Source organism: Erpetoichthys calabaricus, chromosome 7 (assembly GCF_900747795.2).
Source record: "Erpetoichthys calabaricus chromosome 7, fErpCal1.3, whole genome shotgun sequence".
NCBI classification, from domain to species: Eukaryota; Metazoa; Chordata; class Cladistia; order Polypteriformes; family Polypteridae; genus Erpetoichthys; species Erpetoichthys calabaricus.
Genome location: NC_041400.2, coordinates 149718012 through 149735121, shown reverse-complemented (window position 1 = coordinate 149735121; position 17110 = coordinate 149718012). Strand labels below are relative to the sequence as shown.

Here is a 17110-nt window from a genome sequence, read left to right as displayed (position 1 = left end):
GATCTTGCATTGATGATGGTAGAGTCTGACCGCTGCGCAAAGCCTTCTCCAGCACATCCCAAAGATTCTCAATGGGGTTAAGGTCTGGACTCTGTGGTGGCCAATCCATATGTGAAAATGATGTCTCATGCTCCCTGAACCACTCTTTCACAATTTGAGCCCGATGAATCCTGGCATTGTCATCTTGGAATATGCCCATGCCATCAGGGAAGAAAAAATCCACTGATGGATCCATTGAGTTCCCTTCGCATTGTGCGTGTGGGAAATGCTCTTACTTTCACTATTAAACATAGACCCGAGTTCTACTGTTGTTTTTCTTCGATTTGATTTCACCAAACGTTTAAGTGATCGCCGATCACGATCATTCAGGATTTTTTTCCGGCCACATTTCTTCCTCGAAGACGATGGGTCCCCACTATCCTTCTAGTTTTTAATAATGCGTTGGACAGTTCTTAACCCAATTTTAGTAGTTTCTGCAATCTCCTTAGATGTTTTCTCTGCTTGATGCATGCCAATGATTTGACCCTTCTCAAACAGGCTAACATCTTTTCCACGACCATGAGATGTGTCTTTCGATGTGGTTGTTTAAGAAATGAGAAGCAACTCATTGCACCAGTTGGGGTTAAATAATTTGTTGCCAGCTGAAAGATAATTGCCCATGCAGTAATTATCCAATAGGAGGCTCGTACCTATTTGCTTAGTTAAATCCAGGTGGCGACTTTTTTTTTTGGCCAGGCAGTGTATATACTGTCATAAACCAGATTCAAAAATCCATCCATCCATTATCCAACCCGCTATATCCTAACTACAGGGTCACGGGGGTCTGCTGGAGCCAATCCCAGCCAACACAGGGCGCAAGGCAGGGAACAAATCCTGGGCATGGACCAAACCCACCACAGAGATTCGAAAATATTAGAATGAATATGTAAGTTTAACATGAAATATTTAAATATAAATTATGAGTTTGGATGACAGCCTTAATAAAGATACAACATAGCTGAGGGAGCTGCTTATGATGTTGCTTGAGAAGAACAAAATTACTAGGTGTTCACCTACTTCAACATCAATAATACATAAGAATGAACCAGAGTGTCACAAACTGCATTTCCAGTAAAAGTTAGCTCTTTACATTCACTGCTATTTAAAAAAAATAAAAAAAGGACTCTAAATAGACCGCAAAAGAAAATAATTGTCGAAGTAAATGGTAATAGAGAGCATAATGTTTTTCCTTACCAGGGTATCTTCACTCCTTGCAACACTGATATTACTTCTAGATAGGAATGATCTTGACAGGCGGTTGCACAGTGAAATTAAACGTACAGATTGCTTTGAAAAGAAATGAAAAAATGAACAAATGTATTATCAATATAAAGTAAAAATAATACAATAACAAAAAGATTTACACACTGAACTATAAATCTATACATTGTCTTGAATAAATATCTATTAAACAATATCCTAAATGAGTATCATCATATGTTTATTTATTAAAAAAAAATCACAACAATAATTTGACTTGTTAGTGGTGGCTTTATACATTCTACTCATGATCTCTGGGTTTGTTACTTTGCTTTGCTTTGATGATGCCTTTATATTCAGCACACCAAAACTTTTATTTAATAATCTATTAAAGCAAACCTTCCCTACATTTATAAATAACTACTATATGTTCAATTATGAGGCAGCACGGTGGCACAGTGGTATCGCTGCTCCCTCATAACAAACAGACCAGGATTTGCATACCTGGTGCCTCATCTATAACCGGTGCGTACGCACAAAAATGTTGTGTAACCCCTTTTCCATGCTCAAATCTCTGTGTATAAAACCTAAACTTGGTGTAAAGCCACGCATATTTTCACTGTAACTCAAACCCTGGCGTACACAAGTTCTCCACTCGGTTTTGCAAACTGGTGGCACCCAGCGTCAAAGCAGTGCTACTGTTCCAGTGTGGTTTCCCTTTCTTTTTCAGATCCACATCCCTGATGCGGCTTTATAAATACACTGAAATTAACTGCATATTGTTTATTAGTTTAAGGCATCTGATTGTAATTAACCTGTAACAATATAATGGTCCACAGAATGGCCAAACTATTCCAAATACCATAGCTGCTTTAGCGTTGTTACTTTCACTGCACCACTCAGAGCAGCTGATCGGAAAGAGAATTATCGGTATACAGCATCAAGCACACGCTGTCTCAGCCATGCACACAGTCTATTGAACTGCTCTCATCCGACAAACGCTTCAGAGACTTTCCTGTACTGACCTCGCGGTTCAGAAACAGTTTCATCCCAAGAACTATAAACGCATTTAATCAATCCATCAAGTGTTCCTTATAGAACTGTTTGTACTTACAAATACAATTACCTCACTGTAAACTTGCAATACAGTTATAATATTGCATAACCTGCGCCACTTTATAAACCGCGTATTTACATATGATGACAATATCATTTTTAAGATGAAATGCAGCAAAATATATTTATTACATTATACAGATAAAATGTTAGCGTCATTTAAATAATCTATATTGTTAATAATTAAACATGAGGACACGGTGTTGCAGCGCTAGCGACGAGCTGGCGCCCCGATTATTCCTGCCTTGTGCTGTATTCTTGCTGGGGCTGGCGCGACAGTGCGAAAAGACAGATGGATAGAATAATTAAACATGTACTACGAAGATATTTCAATGTTCCTTAAAAGTTTTGAAGAATCTGCGTTCTAAGCTTACAAATGGGTTAACATCTATTACAGAGCTGATGGTGTGACGATTGGTTACTTGGAGAAAGAAAAGGACGGACAGGAATTGGGGGTTAGTACGTCTGAAAGAGACAGTACTGCTGCAATAAATTATTTCATCAAAGGTTGCGCACGGCGTGTCAAGCATCTTGCGGGAGGCAGGAATAATCTGTGGACGAAACGCCTGCTCGTCACTATCACTACGCCACTGTGTTCCCATGTTTAATAACATGCTTTAACTTCGATTATCATGAAAATGACATCACGTATACATCTCAGTGTTTTAATTATTCAGAGAGCTGTAATATTACGAATGTAATGGATTCTGTGTCCTGTCGGAGGAAGAGAAAGCCCGTTTAAGAAGCAGGTACTACACACAGAAGATCAAATACAAAACAAAGCATTTAACGTGCTACTTTAGTTACGATGGGATTTGAGAAACTAGTAAATTAAACGATTTCAAGATGAAGTTTATGATGTTCTACTTTAATGACAAAATAAACTACGTGATTAAAGTGGAAATTTAGAAATTAAAGTTGACATTTCATGCTTTTTTCCCCACTGTGTGCCTATTTTTTTTTTTCTCTGTACCCTAATAAGCTTTCGTATGACACTCAGACGGTGGGCTATGACTCGCCTTTTCACGGCGACTTTGAGATCTGACAACTTTTTTATTTCGGGCACTGTGCGACTTTGTGAACTTGAACTTTTGAGTTTCTCCGACATGCTACGTCACTTGGCCAACTTCCTTTTGTTGTTTATACCACTGTTTAAACCAACAAATAGTAAGATTTTCCTTGCCTCCACTTGCTATTTCGCTGAAATTCTTCTATTTTCCCCCCGTTCTTTTGCCATTGTCTTTTCACAGAAGGCTGAACTTAAGGGCTATTTATATTGATTTGCATATTCAAAAAGGCGTAATTCTATCAGGAGTTGGGGCGGGACAGCAGGTGCGTGCACGTGCGTTACTTTCACGCTGACCGGGATTTATGTAGTGGATGAACGTGGAAGTTGGCATTCGCACAGATTTATGCATCTGGAGTTTTTTGTGCGTGCACACATTTCTGCTTTTGTCCGTACGCCATGTTATAGTGTGAATTCTACGCATGCCGTTATACACGAGGCCCCTGGTGTTTACTTCTTGGAGTTTGCATGTTCTTTATGTGTCTGCATGGGTTTCCCTCAAGTGCTCCAGTTTTCTCCCGCAGTCCAAAGGTATGCAGGTTAGGGGAACTGGCATTGTTAAACTGGCGCTAGTGTGTGTGTGTGTGTTTACTCTGTGATGGATTGGTGTACTTTACAGGAGTTGTTGCTGCCTTTTGTCCAATACGCTGCAGTTTCCCTGTGACCCTGCCATGGACAACTAGGTTAAAGAAAATGGATGGATGAGTGAATATTTATTTATACTTGCAAAAGGATTTCAATGGAATATGCTTCTTAACAAGCAAACTTTATGTAACACAATACCATTCCATAATGAATTCTATACCAAACTAGGGGGCTCCGCCCCCTGCTCGCTTCGCTCGCCAACCCCTGGTGTTGTGAAATTACAAAGAGCGTGATGTATGAATGAGATATAGCATAGTGTGAAGGTGTAGATGACGCATATAGGAAGCAAATAAAGTTGTCCATGTCCAAAAACGGGCTCAGAGAGGTAGATGCCAACCTTGTCCATGGTTTGTCCTTGTGATTTGTTGATGGTCATGGCAAAGGCAGGTTTAATGGGGAACTGTCACAGTTTAAGTGTAAAAGGTAATTCCAGGTCAGAACTTGTAAGGTCAATTCTAGGAATTAGAACAGTACTGTTAGCATGTGATCCTGTAAGAAGTTTTGCTTCAATAATATCGTGTGTCATGGTGTTGACGACTAAACGTGTACCATTGCATAAACCCTGTTTAGTATTAAGGTTTCTTAATAGCATGATTATTGTTCCGTTTTTAAGGCTAAGATTGTGTTGTGGTAATCCGGCTGGGTTAAAAGTGTTCAAATATTCTAAGGGGAAATTAAGATGGTCATTGTCATCATCAGAGTCAACTTTGTCAGAGCTTAGAAAGAGCTGTGCCTCTCCAGGAAGTAATGAAATGACCTGGTTATTAATGTGATCAACATTAATATTTTTAGGACATAATATAGTTCGTTGTGTTAAAAGGGGTATTTGGTGTAATGAGATTGCTGTTCCAAATATCTCCGTAACTAAGTCGTTGCAGATAAAGGGTTGAGGAATTGTAATAATATCTGGGTGAAGTCAATCTGTATTGGTGAGTATACCATCTCCTAGTTGTAATAACCAATTGTTATATTCGGGATCTGGACATCGCATGTTTTGTTCCAACTGTATCTTTTGAAAGCAATGCCAATTGTCCGCGTAACATTTTTTGTTCCGCGGTTTTAGAAGCGCGTTGTAGGCGCCGACGTTTAATGTTTTTTTTGATGCGGGTTCGTGTTTGTGGTCCCGTTACTCGAGCCGTCTCGTTCTGTACCCGTGATTGTGAATTCATGACTTGTTTGATCTTTACGTTAGGAATATGGATAAGTAATAAGGAGGATTGCACTCACTGTTAATATGCGGACTGTTCGTTTCTTCGTATTATCACCAATCAGGTCTCGCGCCTGTATATGTATTGTAGTCCGGTGTCTTGTTGTTTATGTATGACGTCGTCCGCGTATTTTAAGGTGGACTGAACAATAGCTGAGCGCATGGCATGTGGAATCACCAATCAGGTCTCGCGCCTGTATATGTATTGTAGTCCGGTCTCTTGTTGTTTATGTATGACGTCCACGTATTTTAAGGTGGACTGAACAATAGCTGAGCTTATGGCATGTGGAGCAATAGCTAAGCACTGTCTAAAATCTCCTCCTAATAAAAGTACCTTTCCTCCAAAGGGAATATTATTATTCATCAACGCAATGCCAATTGTCCGCGCATTTTAAGGTGGACTGAACAATAGCTGAGCGCATTGCATGTAGAGCAATAGTTAAGCACTGTCTAAAATCTCTGGATGCAAAAGCAAATGAACTATTGTAGGATCTAATGCAGTTCATAAAGTTTTTACTTTCAGGTACTTCGTTAGTTAGAAGCTTCTGTAGATATGCAGGATATGAATGTAAAGGAGGCAGTCTAATTTGACCCTTTTGACAACAACGTGTAAATTCATTACTTGTATTGCCAGTTGTTTCTTCAGGGAAGTTAAGTGAATGACAATGATTGCAAATGACATTCATTAATCCCAATGAATTTTCATGAATAGTGGACTCATTATTGAACGCGTTGTCAGCTAACTGGCGCAATCGTTTAGCAGGTGTCTGTTGTTGATATCCTTGACGTGTATCTTTTGTCTGTGCCGTTTGACAGGCGTGTCGTTGTATGTGCAGGATTTGGGACGTGCTATTCTGGAGCTGTAATCGATTTGCCTGTGCTGTGTGAGAAGCCCGTTGCAGTTTACGGTGTTCATTGTTTGTATTGAGCCTTGCCTGTTTTTGTATGTTGGTTAGTCGAGCTTTCTCTTTTTGGAGACTTGCCTGCTTGTTTTCCGGCATTTCAGATGCGTGTTGTAGACGTCTGCGTTTATTTATTTTGTCCCTTCGCTGCCGTTTTTGTATCTCTGAGACTCGAGGTGTTTCGTTTTGAACCCTTGCCTGTTTCGATGCAGCACTTTGAGACGCGCGCTGCATGCGTCAACGTTCATTGTGTCTGTCCATCTGCGCTCGTTTCTGTAACTGTGCTAATTGAGCTTTGCGTTTTTGAAGCCGAGACATTTTTTCTTCTGGGGTTTCAGAAGCGCGTTGTAGGCGCCGACGTGTATTGTTTTTTTTTCATGCGGGTTCGTATGTTTGGTCCCGTCACTCGAGCTGTATCGTTTTGTACCCGTGATCGCGAATTCATGACTTGTTTGTTCTTCAGCGTTAGAAATATGGATAAGTAATAAGGAGGATCGCACTCACTGTTAATATGGAGCCTTTTCTGTGGTTGAACGGTTAATAGTGCATCAGTGTAATGAGATCGACCTATGCTGCATAATTTGAACATGTTCAGATGACGTATGTTTAATACGGACGGTTTGTTCAGTAATGGGGCTTTGTGTCTCATTTTTTATTTATGTTAGTGTGGTCGTGGGTCCGAATCCTCCTTTTTGTGTATGTTTCGTGTGCTATGTCCGTAGTCTGTCCCGTTTCGTGTCCAATGGGTTTGTGTGGTGCTCGCGTCTGACTTCTTTTTTTTTTTGTGTGCTAGGGGCGCGTTGCCTCACTTTTTTTTATCTCTGTTAGTGGAGGGGGGTGTTTGTGTGTCGTGGGTCTGAATCCTCTTCTTTGTGTGCGTACCGTTTCGTGTGCTATGTGGCGCTTGCGTCTGACTCCTTTCTTTTTGGTGTTCTAGGGGCGCGTGGCCTCATTTATTATTTCAGTTACTGGAGGGGGGCTTTGTGTGTCATGGGTCTCAATCCTCTTCTTTGTGTGTGTCCTGTTTCGTGTGCAATGGGCTTCGTGCGTTTACGTTGCATTCCATCCGGTGTCCGTTGCTTGGAGGGGGGGGGGGGGGGGGGGGGTTTGTGGGGCGCCTGCGCAGTACGTCTTTTGCGTCCACGGCCCATGGCCGGATGTCCCTGCGTCCACCCGGTTTACCATTCTCGTTTAGTAATATGGATATGGATTACTTCACAAATACATAAATGTAATAAATGAGGATGGCAGCAGCCTTAGAGTTTATGGACCAATGCCAATACACCTTATTAGCTACACCAGTAGCATGTTTAGTCTTAATAAAGACTTTACAGAGTGTTGCAAAAAACCTATATAGCTCACAATGTGGGATTGTCCATGACTTGACTGCACCAGCTTGTTAACAGAATTTATTGACTACTACCATTTTTTTTTTTTGTTTTGTTTTTTTTTTTTCCTGATTTTTTCCTTCCTTGGCTTCTTGAGATTTGTTCATGGATAATGATTATCTGAAAAATGTACATGCCTGAAGAAGTTTTATGGAGCAACCAGCTAAAATGGGTAAACCTGGAAAATGACCTTAATTGGTTATGATGAGGTAATTCAATGTAATACCATTATCCTCTTTTGTATTCAGTTGGTAGCAACAGATTTAAGACAAAGCAATCACTGAATAACAAAATAGTTCGGTGAAATATAGAGTCAGAACTTAGAACCAAACCAAGGCCCAAGTACAGGCAGACAGCTCATTTATACTCTATGCCCAAAATACTATCTCAAATGTATTATAAAATGATCAATATTTTTTCTAATACTTTAATATTTATTACCAAAACAAAGCCTTTTTCTCTTTTTTTAGCCTTTTTATTCTATAGGTAAATAATACACATAAGAAGTGACTGTAAGGTAAATCCCACACAGAATTATATTAAGTCCCTTATCTCTAAATTGAGATATTCACATTTTCATAAATAATTATTTTTATTTCTTACAATTGAGTGTAGTGAAGTTTGTGTTAAGAATGCCAATTAATCATTAAAAAAAACAGAACATATGGCATCTATTTGAGCCTGGGACATCAACACTTATGACTATTGCAATCAGGACACACACAAGCAAGGTTGGCGCAAAGTGCATGGTGCTTTTACTCATGAACAAAACAGTGTCCAAAGAAAAGTGCAGTGCATCTTTTCAAATAAATAAATAATCCAATAAACAGTCCACAATCCATAATGAATAAATCCAGATAAACATGTTAAAAATGAAAACTAAAAACAAAGTTAAAATGGGTGCCTTTTTTGTTCCCTGAGCCTTAGTGCCTTTCTTTCCTTTTTCCACCCCCACTCACCACTGGGTCTCCTCAGCGGGGGCCAAGACACTGTCAAACACAGTCATCCATTAAAACTGCTTGTCTTCTTGTCCCAAGCCCAGCTCCATCATCCCACCACAATTTTACTGGTGTCCATAGGATGATCTCTCAAAGCCCTTTGGTTGCTCATGCTCTCTGGATGCTCAGCAGAAAAAACCTGCTCCTGAAGTGCCATTCCTATCTTTCCCCATGGAGCCTCTTCCTAATCGCCTTGCCTCCCATCAGATGCACAAACTCACACGCTTCGATCTTACTCCTGGTTTCTTGACAAACTTTCTTTCGATTTTTCTCCCTTCTCTTCTTTCTCATTCCTTTCTTTATCCTGGATCAATCTTTTATTTTTCTCTCACCTACTCTTATACTCTGTGGGTGCATGAGCTTTTCTTTCTCACCCATGAAAGGTCAAAGAGGGGCAGCTGAGAAGTTAGCACCTGCACATCGATTAACATTTAGCAAATTTTCCCATTGAACACCCCAAGCCCACACAGATTCACAGCAGCATACACCCACACCCACCAATCTGTGCCACACTTTTTATTTAAAAACTCTGCATCACCACAGATCCCTAACACACTTTACCAGAATGATTTTTGGCAGTAATTAAATGTTAACACTGACTTCTTTGCTATCAAACTTGAAAATCTCAAAAGCCACCAAACTCTTGTCACAAGTGTGGGGACCAATAGGCTTGAGATTTTTCACTGGTTTATCAGATATTTTAGTACAGTTAACTTACAGGTGCTGGTCATAAAATTAGAATATCATGACAAAGTTGATTTATTTCAGTAATTCCATTTAAAAAGTGAAACCTGTATATTAGATTCATTCATTACACACAGACTGATGTATTTCAAATGTTTATTTCTTTTAATGTTGATGATTATAACTGACAACTAATGAAAGCCCCAAATTCAGTATCTCGGAAAATTAGAATATTGTGAAAAGGTTCAATATTGAACACACCTGGTGCCACACTCTAATCAGCTAATTAACTCAAAACACCTGCAAAAGCCTTTAAATGGTCTCTCAGTCTAGTTCTGTAGGCTACACAATCATGGGGAAGACTGCTGACTTGACAGTTGTCCAAAAGATGACCATTGACACATTGCACAAGGAGGGCAAGACACAAAAGGATATTGCTAAAGAGGCTGGCTGTTCACAGAGCTCTGTGTCCAAGCACATTAATAGAGAGGCGAAGGGAAGGACAAGATGTGGTAGAAAGAAGTGTACAAGCAATAGGGATAACCGCATCCTGGAGAGGATTGTGAAACAAAACCGATTCAAAAATGTGGGGGAGATTCACAAAGAGTGGACTGCAGCTGGAGTCAGTGCTTCAAGAACCACCACGCACAGACATATGCAAAACATGGGTTTCAGCTGTCGCATTCCTTGTGTCAAGCCACTCTTGAACAAGAGACAACGTCAGAAGCGTCTCGCCTGGGCTAAAGACAAAAAGGACTGGACTTCTACTTTCTGATGAAAGTAAATTTTGCATTTCCTTGGAAATCAAGGTCCCAGAGTCAGTAGGAAGAGAGGAGAGGCACAGAATCCACATTGCGTGAGGTCCAGTGTAAAGTTTCCACAGTTAGTGATGGTTTGGGGTGCCATGTCATCTGCTGGTGTTGGTCCATTGTGTTTTCTGAGGTCCAAGGTCAACGCAGCCGTCTACCAGGAAGTTTTAGAGCACTTCATGCTTCCTGCTGCTGAAAAACTTTATGGAGATGCAGATTTCATTTTCCAACAGGACCTGGCACCTGCACACAGTGCCAAAGCTACCAGTACCTGGTTTAAGGACCATGGTATCCCTGTTCTTGATTGGCCAGCAAACTCGCCTGACCTTAACCCCATAGAAAATCTATGGGGTATTGTGAAGAGGAAGATGCAATACGCCAGACCCAACAATTCAGAAGAGCTGAAGGCCACTATCAGAGCAACATGGGCTCTCATAACACCTGAGCAGTGCCACAGACTGATCGACTCCATGCCACGCCGCATTGCTGCAGTAATCCAGGCCAAAGGAGCCCCAACTAAATATTGAGTGCTGTACATGCTCATACTTTTCATGTTCATACCTTTCAGTTGGCCAACATTACTAAAAATCCTTTTTTTTCATTGGTCTTAATTGATATTCTAATTTTCCGAGATACTGAATTTGGGACTTTCATTAGTTGTCAGTTATAATCATTAACATTAAAAGAAATAAACATTTGAAATACATCAGTCTGTGTGTAATGAATGAATCTAATATACAAGTTTCACTTTTTGAATGGAATTACTGAAATAAATCAACTTTGTCTTGATATTCTAATTTTATGACCAGCACCTGTATACAGAGTTTAAACTAATTTTATTAATTATAAAATTAAATTAAATTTTCATTGGAAAACTTAATTGTCTTACTGTGTGTAAAAAAAAAAAAAAAAAACTTGTTACAAAATAAGAGTCCTGGTCAAACAGCAGTGAAAGCAAACAACAAAAAAAACTGTCATGGTTTGGCACTGATAACAGTGAAGTCACAAATAAAGGCTTTTATAGAAAAAAAAAAAGAAATTGTCAAATTTAGAGGCAAGCTTATCAAAAAAATCTTCATTGAAAAGCAAACACATATTAAAACAAGAAATGGGCAGCACAAGAGAGTAACATTGGAAAATCAAGCACCATCCCCAAGAAATTTATGATTAGAGATGCTGATTGATTCATCACTAAGTTTTCTATTTGTTGGAAATGCTGGAGACTTGGTAAAATTCCTTCCTTCTTTCCATCAGAACATTCTCTAACATATCAATCAGAATACATATTGGGTTCATAGATATTTATTAAAATCACTTTACTATTAAATAAACTACCCATCACCATCACATATTGCCCTTCAAGATCAGATACTACATCCCGATACTACAAATGAAATTGTTCTATGTATCAAGATTCCCACACCTCTAGTTTTCTTTGTATAGCTGAAGTGGAATATTTGGCCAGTCCAATCTCTTTGCAAATGAAACTGATCCTTGCTTAAGAAGTGAGTCTCCTGTAAAAATACTATCTTGACGCTTAGATCTGTTAGGTGAGAGAATACTTTCTTTCGATTTAATCACTGGTCATAGAGACATTGCTTCTGAACTTTTGTTGACATTTTATAGTCTTAAATTAAGGTAGTACATTACAGTAATCCCTCGCTATATCGCGCTTCGCCTTTTGCGGCTTCACTCCATCGCGGATTTTATATGTAAGCATATTTAAATATATATCGTGGATTCTTTGCTGGTTCGCGGATTTCTGCGGACAATGGGTCTTTTAATTTCTGGTACATGCTTCCTCAGTTGGTTTGCCCACTTGATTTCATACAAGGGATGCTATTGGCAGATGGCTGAGAAGCTACCCGGCTTACTTTTCTGTCTCTCTTGCGCTGACTTTCTCTGATCCTGACGTAGGGGGATTGAGCAGGGGGGCTGTTCGCACACCTAGACGATAAGGACGCTTGTCTAAAAATACTGAAAGATTATCTTCACGTTGCTATCTTTTGTGCAGCTGCTTCCTGAAACGACATGCTGCACTGTGCTTCGCATACTTAAAAGCTCGAAGGGCACGTATTGATTTTTGATTGAAAAACAAACTCTGTCTCTCTCTCTCTCTTCCTGCTCCTGACGGAGGGGGTGTGAGCTGCCGCCTTCAACAGCTTTGTGCCGCAGTACTTCGCATACTTAAAAGCAAACAGCCCTATTGATTTGTTTGCTTTCCTCTGTCTTTCTGACAGACTCTGCTCCTGACGCGCACTCCTTTGAAGAGGAAAATATGTTTGCATTCTTTTAATTGTGAGACAGAACTGTCATCTCTGTCTTGTCATGGAGCACAGTTTAAACTTTTGAAAAAGAGACAAATGTTTGTTTGCAGTGTTTGAATAACGTTCCTGTCTCTCTACAACCTCCTGTGTTTCTGCGCAAATCTGTGACCCAAGCATGACAATATAAAAATAACCATATAAACATATGGTTTCTACTTCGCGGATTTTCTTATTTCGCGGGTGGCTCTGGAACGCAACCCCCGCGATGGAGGAGGGATTACTGTATTACATAAGATAGCTTTAACCTTAATGTCCAATTTTGCCAGGAGTTATGGATATGAAGTCTATTGTTGTGTTGGCACTTACAATTGTGGGGGTAAAAAGGATAGATTGGAAATAGCTTACTTTCTATCTCTGAAATCCCCAGTGTCCCGTTTTGCCTCCCCAAGTGAGGCTAGTTCACACTTCACAAAGTCCCATTCCTCTGACATGCTTAAAGACAAAGAACATCCAAAACAAAACAAGCCCCCCCCCCCAGCAGCAGTGTAAAAAAAATTTAAACTAAAAATATCTATTGGTAACATCTGAACTAGTGTGGTGCTGAGGTGTCACCCGTTGCATGGCTGTACTCTGGTCTGAACCTGGGGTCCTGAGTTGGTTTGTCATGTGGTGGGTGCGGCAATGCGCTGTATCAGCATGTGCTCCTAACCTCCTCCTCCTCACAATAAAACTAGAACATAATCTTATAAACAATCCCTAAAAAATAAACCCAGGGAATGATGTTGAACAGTTCCCACAGAGAAGCAGACAATGTATGATAGTACAATCCTAATGCAATAAACCAAGGGTATGATGTTAAATAGTCCCCTTGGGAAAAAACAATAAATAAAAAAATAAAAGCATTTTTAAAGTTAGAAATAGTCATGCTTTATGCCTTAGCAATTTCAGGTTTGATTTCAAAGCTGGGCAAACATCAGAAACAAAATACTTTTACTTTTTCTATGCGATAATTTGAAGTTACAAATGAGTATTTCCTGTTATACAGTTAAATATGTTAGTGTGCTATAATATACAATAGAATGGCTGTTGGTGCAGCACAAAGCACAAATGAATGCAGGTGCTGAAATTTGTTAAATTTTTTGTTAATGTTAGAGTTATATTTTTGTTTAATTTTTATTTTTTTTAATGAAAATTCTTTTTTTGGTTTTTTTAATTTTTTTTTATTAGACACTAGGGGGCTTCACCCACTGCTCACTTCGCTCGCCAACCCCCGTGTTTGGTTTTCTGGATACACACTTTTAAGATTTTTTTTTTCTTTGAATTGCTGCTATTTCATTAGTTTCACTTTTATTTCAGAACTTATGTAAAAACAATATTTGGAATCTTTCAAGACCCAATATGCTGAATCTTTTAAATGAGGTCAGTGAGACATGTGTTAGAGGTTAGAGATAATGAAAACTGGAATTCAAAAGACTCAAAAAACAATGTAGGCGGGAAACACATGCAGAGCAAGATACAGAATATGAAAGCAGTAAAAAAAACGCCAAGTGTCAAAAAAAATAAAGTAAACATCGCATTAGCATAAAAAAAGAGAAATTATTACTTGGAGAAATAACTTACTTGGACGTGCTTTGTTTCAATTCCACTTGTTACAGGCTGATAATTACTTGCCTTATTTTCTGAATTTGCACCTAGATTATTTTTTCTTTTTTGCTCTTTTTTCTCTCTAACGCTTTTGAGTCTCTTTTCTCCGCTTATTCATCGACGTTTCATTTGTAATGTATTGTCCTTATACGCTTTATATGTGCTGAGACCCTGGATCTGTGTGTGCTTAAATCCTTCACAAGACTGAATGATTTGCTGCTCCGTTGTCTTATTTGATAGACAGTAAGTAGGGCGTGTCTTGCAAGAATCTCATGTTCTACGTCATCGCGAGACGGTCCTGGGTCAATCTCTTGGCACAATGTCTCATGTTTAAGGTCCTTGCGGGTCTTTTAACGATCTTCCGTGATCTTAATGTGAAGATCACGTATCGTCTCCTAGTCATTCACTCCCACAGGATTTTTTTTATAATAGATATAGATATAGATATTATATATATATATATAAACAAAAGACTTGTTTGTGTGTGTGTGTGTGTGTGTGTGTGTGTGTGTGTGTGTGTATATGTGTATGTGTATGTGTATGTATGGAGCAGTCCGATTAAACACATCCACTACATGACACCTGCGTGCACTTTTACATTTTGTTGGTGCTTGCTACGAAAGACCTGTGTAAAAGAAATGCTGCCGCTAATCTTATTCGTATTTTTCCCGACTTCTCATCATCAACAGCTGCAAAACGCAGATCCTACATCGACATTAAAAAGTTGCTATGAAAAGCCGATATTAAATACAGCCTCTTGTATCCCGCCAAACTGAAAGTGGAAGTTCAAGATCAACATTATATTTTCCTAAGCAAAGAAGAAGCTGAAAAGGAACTAAAGAAGCTGTTTCCGACACTTTTTTGAAAGTTAATAAGGAGCCGTATTCTATCAAGGCACGGGAAGGACCTATGATCTGCTCTCTGGATCCATGTTTAATGAGACTGGTATTATAATTATACATCCTTTTCTTTATCTGGACTTTATATGTTTATGTTTTAATCAGAGTTATAGAGTTATAGATGTGAGTGTGAAAATGTGGAAGTAATTAAAGTAGGATTCGTTTTTTTTTTTTTTTTTTTATTCTAGTACTAGCAAAATACCCGCGCTTCGCAGCGGAGAAGTAGTGTGTTAAAGAGGTTATGTAACCATATATATACATAAACATATATACATATATATACATATATATATACACATATATATACACATATATATATATATATATATATATATATATATATATATATATATATATATATATATATATATACATATACATATACACATATATATATATACAGTGGAACCTCGAGATACGATCACCTCTGTATACGAGAAATTCAAAATACGAGGAAAGTATGAGCGAAAAATTCAGATCTAAATACGAGCATTGGTTCACGTAACGAGCCACGAGCCAGGCTGTGGGTATAGCTCGCGGCTTAGCGAGGGGGCGTGGTAGCAGTTGCGAGCCGCAGGGCGATCTGCGGTGTCTGCGTTTCTCACCTAAGTGCACAGGTGGGAAACTGCCCACATCCATGATTTGTCCTGTGGCTGATGGGCTGGGCAGAGTTGCCACCCGTCCTTTAAAATACGGAATCGTCCAGTATTTGAGAATGAAATTGCGCATCCCGTTTTGAATCAATACATATGCGTCCCTTATTTTTTTGTATTAAAAGTGGTAACCCTAGCAGCTGCCATGTCTTCCCCGCATATATAGAGAAGCGCGAGCCGGTTAAGGGGGAGAAGAAGTCAAAGAAAAGAGAGGAGAGGAGAGGAGAGAGAACGGAGGTTGCAGGAGGAGGCAGGAATCCACAGCAGTAGGAAGTCGGTGCGAGAGAGCGAGCTGAACAGTGTAGCTGAACAGGCGAGCCAAACAGCTGAAGCAGGACGGTGTAGAGAAGGTCAGCTGCATTAAGTGTCTCGCCTGTTGCAGAGCCCGCATGGGAGAAGCAGGTGAGACGCTAACAGAGAAGAAGCACCGGGGATTGTCATCTGTTTTTTGAAGACTGCTTCCTGTTGACGTTTTAACCTCGTGTTAAAGGATTGTTATTCTTATGTACTTTAAACCTCCACTTCACAACTGTTTTAAGGATTAAAGATTTATTGAATGCTCTACTGCACTTTGGACACCTGTTTTGATTCTTTTAATAATCAGTTATATTATTTACCAGTGTTATTTATTAAAGGTAGACTACAGTATATATAATTTATCAGTGTTATTTGTTAGGAAAATTGATTTTTATGTTAATATATTTGGGATGCGGAACGGATTAACTGGATTTCCATTATTTTCAATGGGGACGTTTGTTCTAGATACGAGAAATTCGCTATACAAGCTCAGTGCTGGAACGAATTAAACTCGTATCTAGAGGTTCCACTGTATATATATACACATATACATATACACATATATATATATATATATATATATACACATATACACATATATATATATATATATACACACACACATATACATATATATATATACACACACACATATACACATATATATATATATATATATATACACACACATATACAAATTTACATATCTACATATATATATATATATATATATGACAGCAACACTCATAACAATGACAACACAATTAGATTGACAATCATGTTACGTTATTTTTAAAATGTTTCCTTTTTTTTTTTTCATAACCTCTTTAACACACTACTTCTCCGCTGCGAAGCGCGGGTATTTTGGTAGTATATATATATACAGGTACTCGTCGACATACGACCTATGCAAGTTACGACTGTTCGACTTTACGACGCGTTTGACTGTTTCCCCTGCCAGCTGTTGGCAGCGCCAGTTTCCCGCACTCTCAAGTCTCGCTACGCAGCAGTAAAAATATACGCAGCAGTGTTGCCCCACGTGTGTTTGTGTCTTGTTGTTTTGGCAATTTTCGATAATAATATAACCCTAACATATAACCCTATATTATTAACACTAATAGCAGCTTTCTACTCAAAACGGCAAACTTGAGAAGCTGCCAGCATCAAACCCAGAAGCTCTTGATTGGGCAGTTCTTAGGATTGCACTACGCAAGCAGTCGCATCAACTGCTTACCGCAACCTGCTTTCTTTTTTCTTCTTGAATAAAAGCGCACTTGTTCTGTTATACTTGTACTT

At 39.0% G+C, this 17110-nt stretch overlaps 1 protein-coding gene across 1 annotated transcript in view; it reads right to left on the bottom strand.

The window, feature by feature from the left end:
- The window catches only part of dapk1 (death-associated protein kinase 1), a 219140-nt gene that overhangs the window by 75266 nt on the left and 126764 nt on the right, over positions 1-17110 (bottom strand). Inside the window, exon 11 of the mRNA XM_028805545.2 lies at positions 1234-1326. Within this exon, the coding sequence (XP_028661378.2) occupies positions 1234-1326 (93 nt within the window). The remainder of the gene's footprint in view (positions 1-1233; positions 1327-17110) is intronic.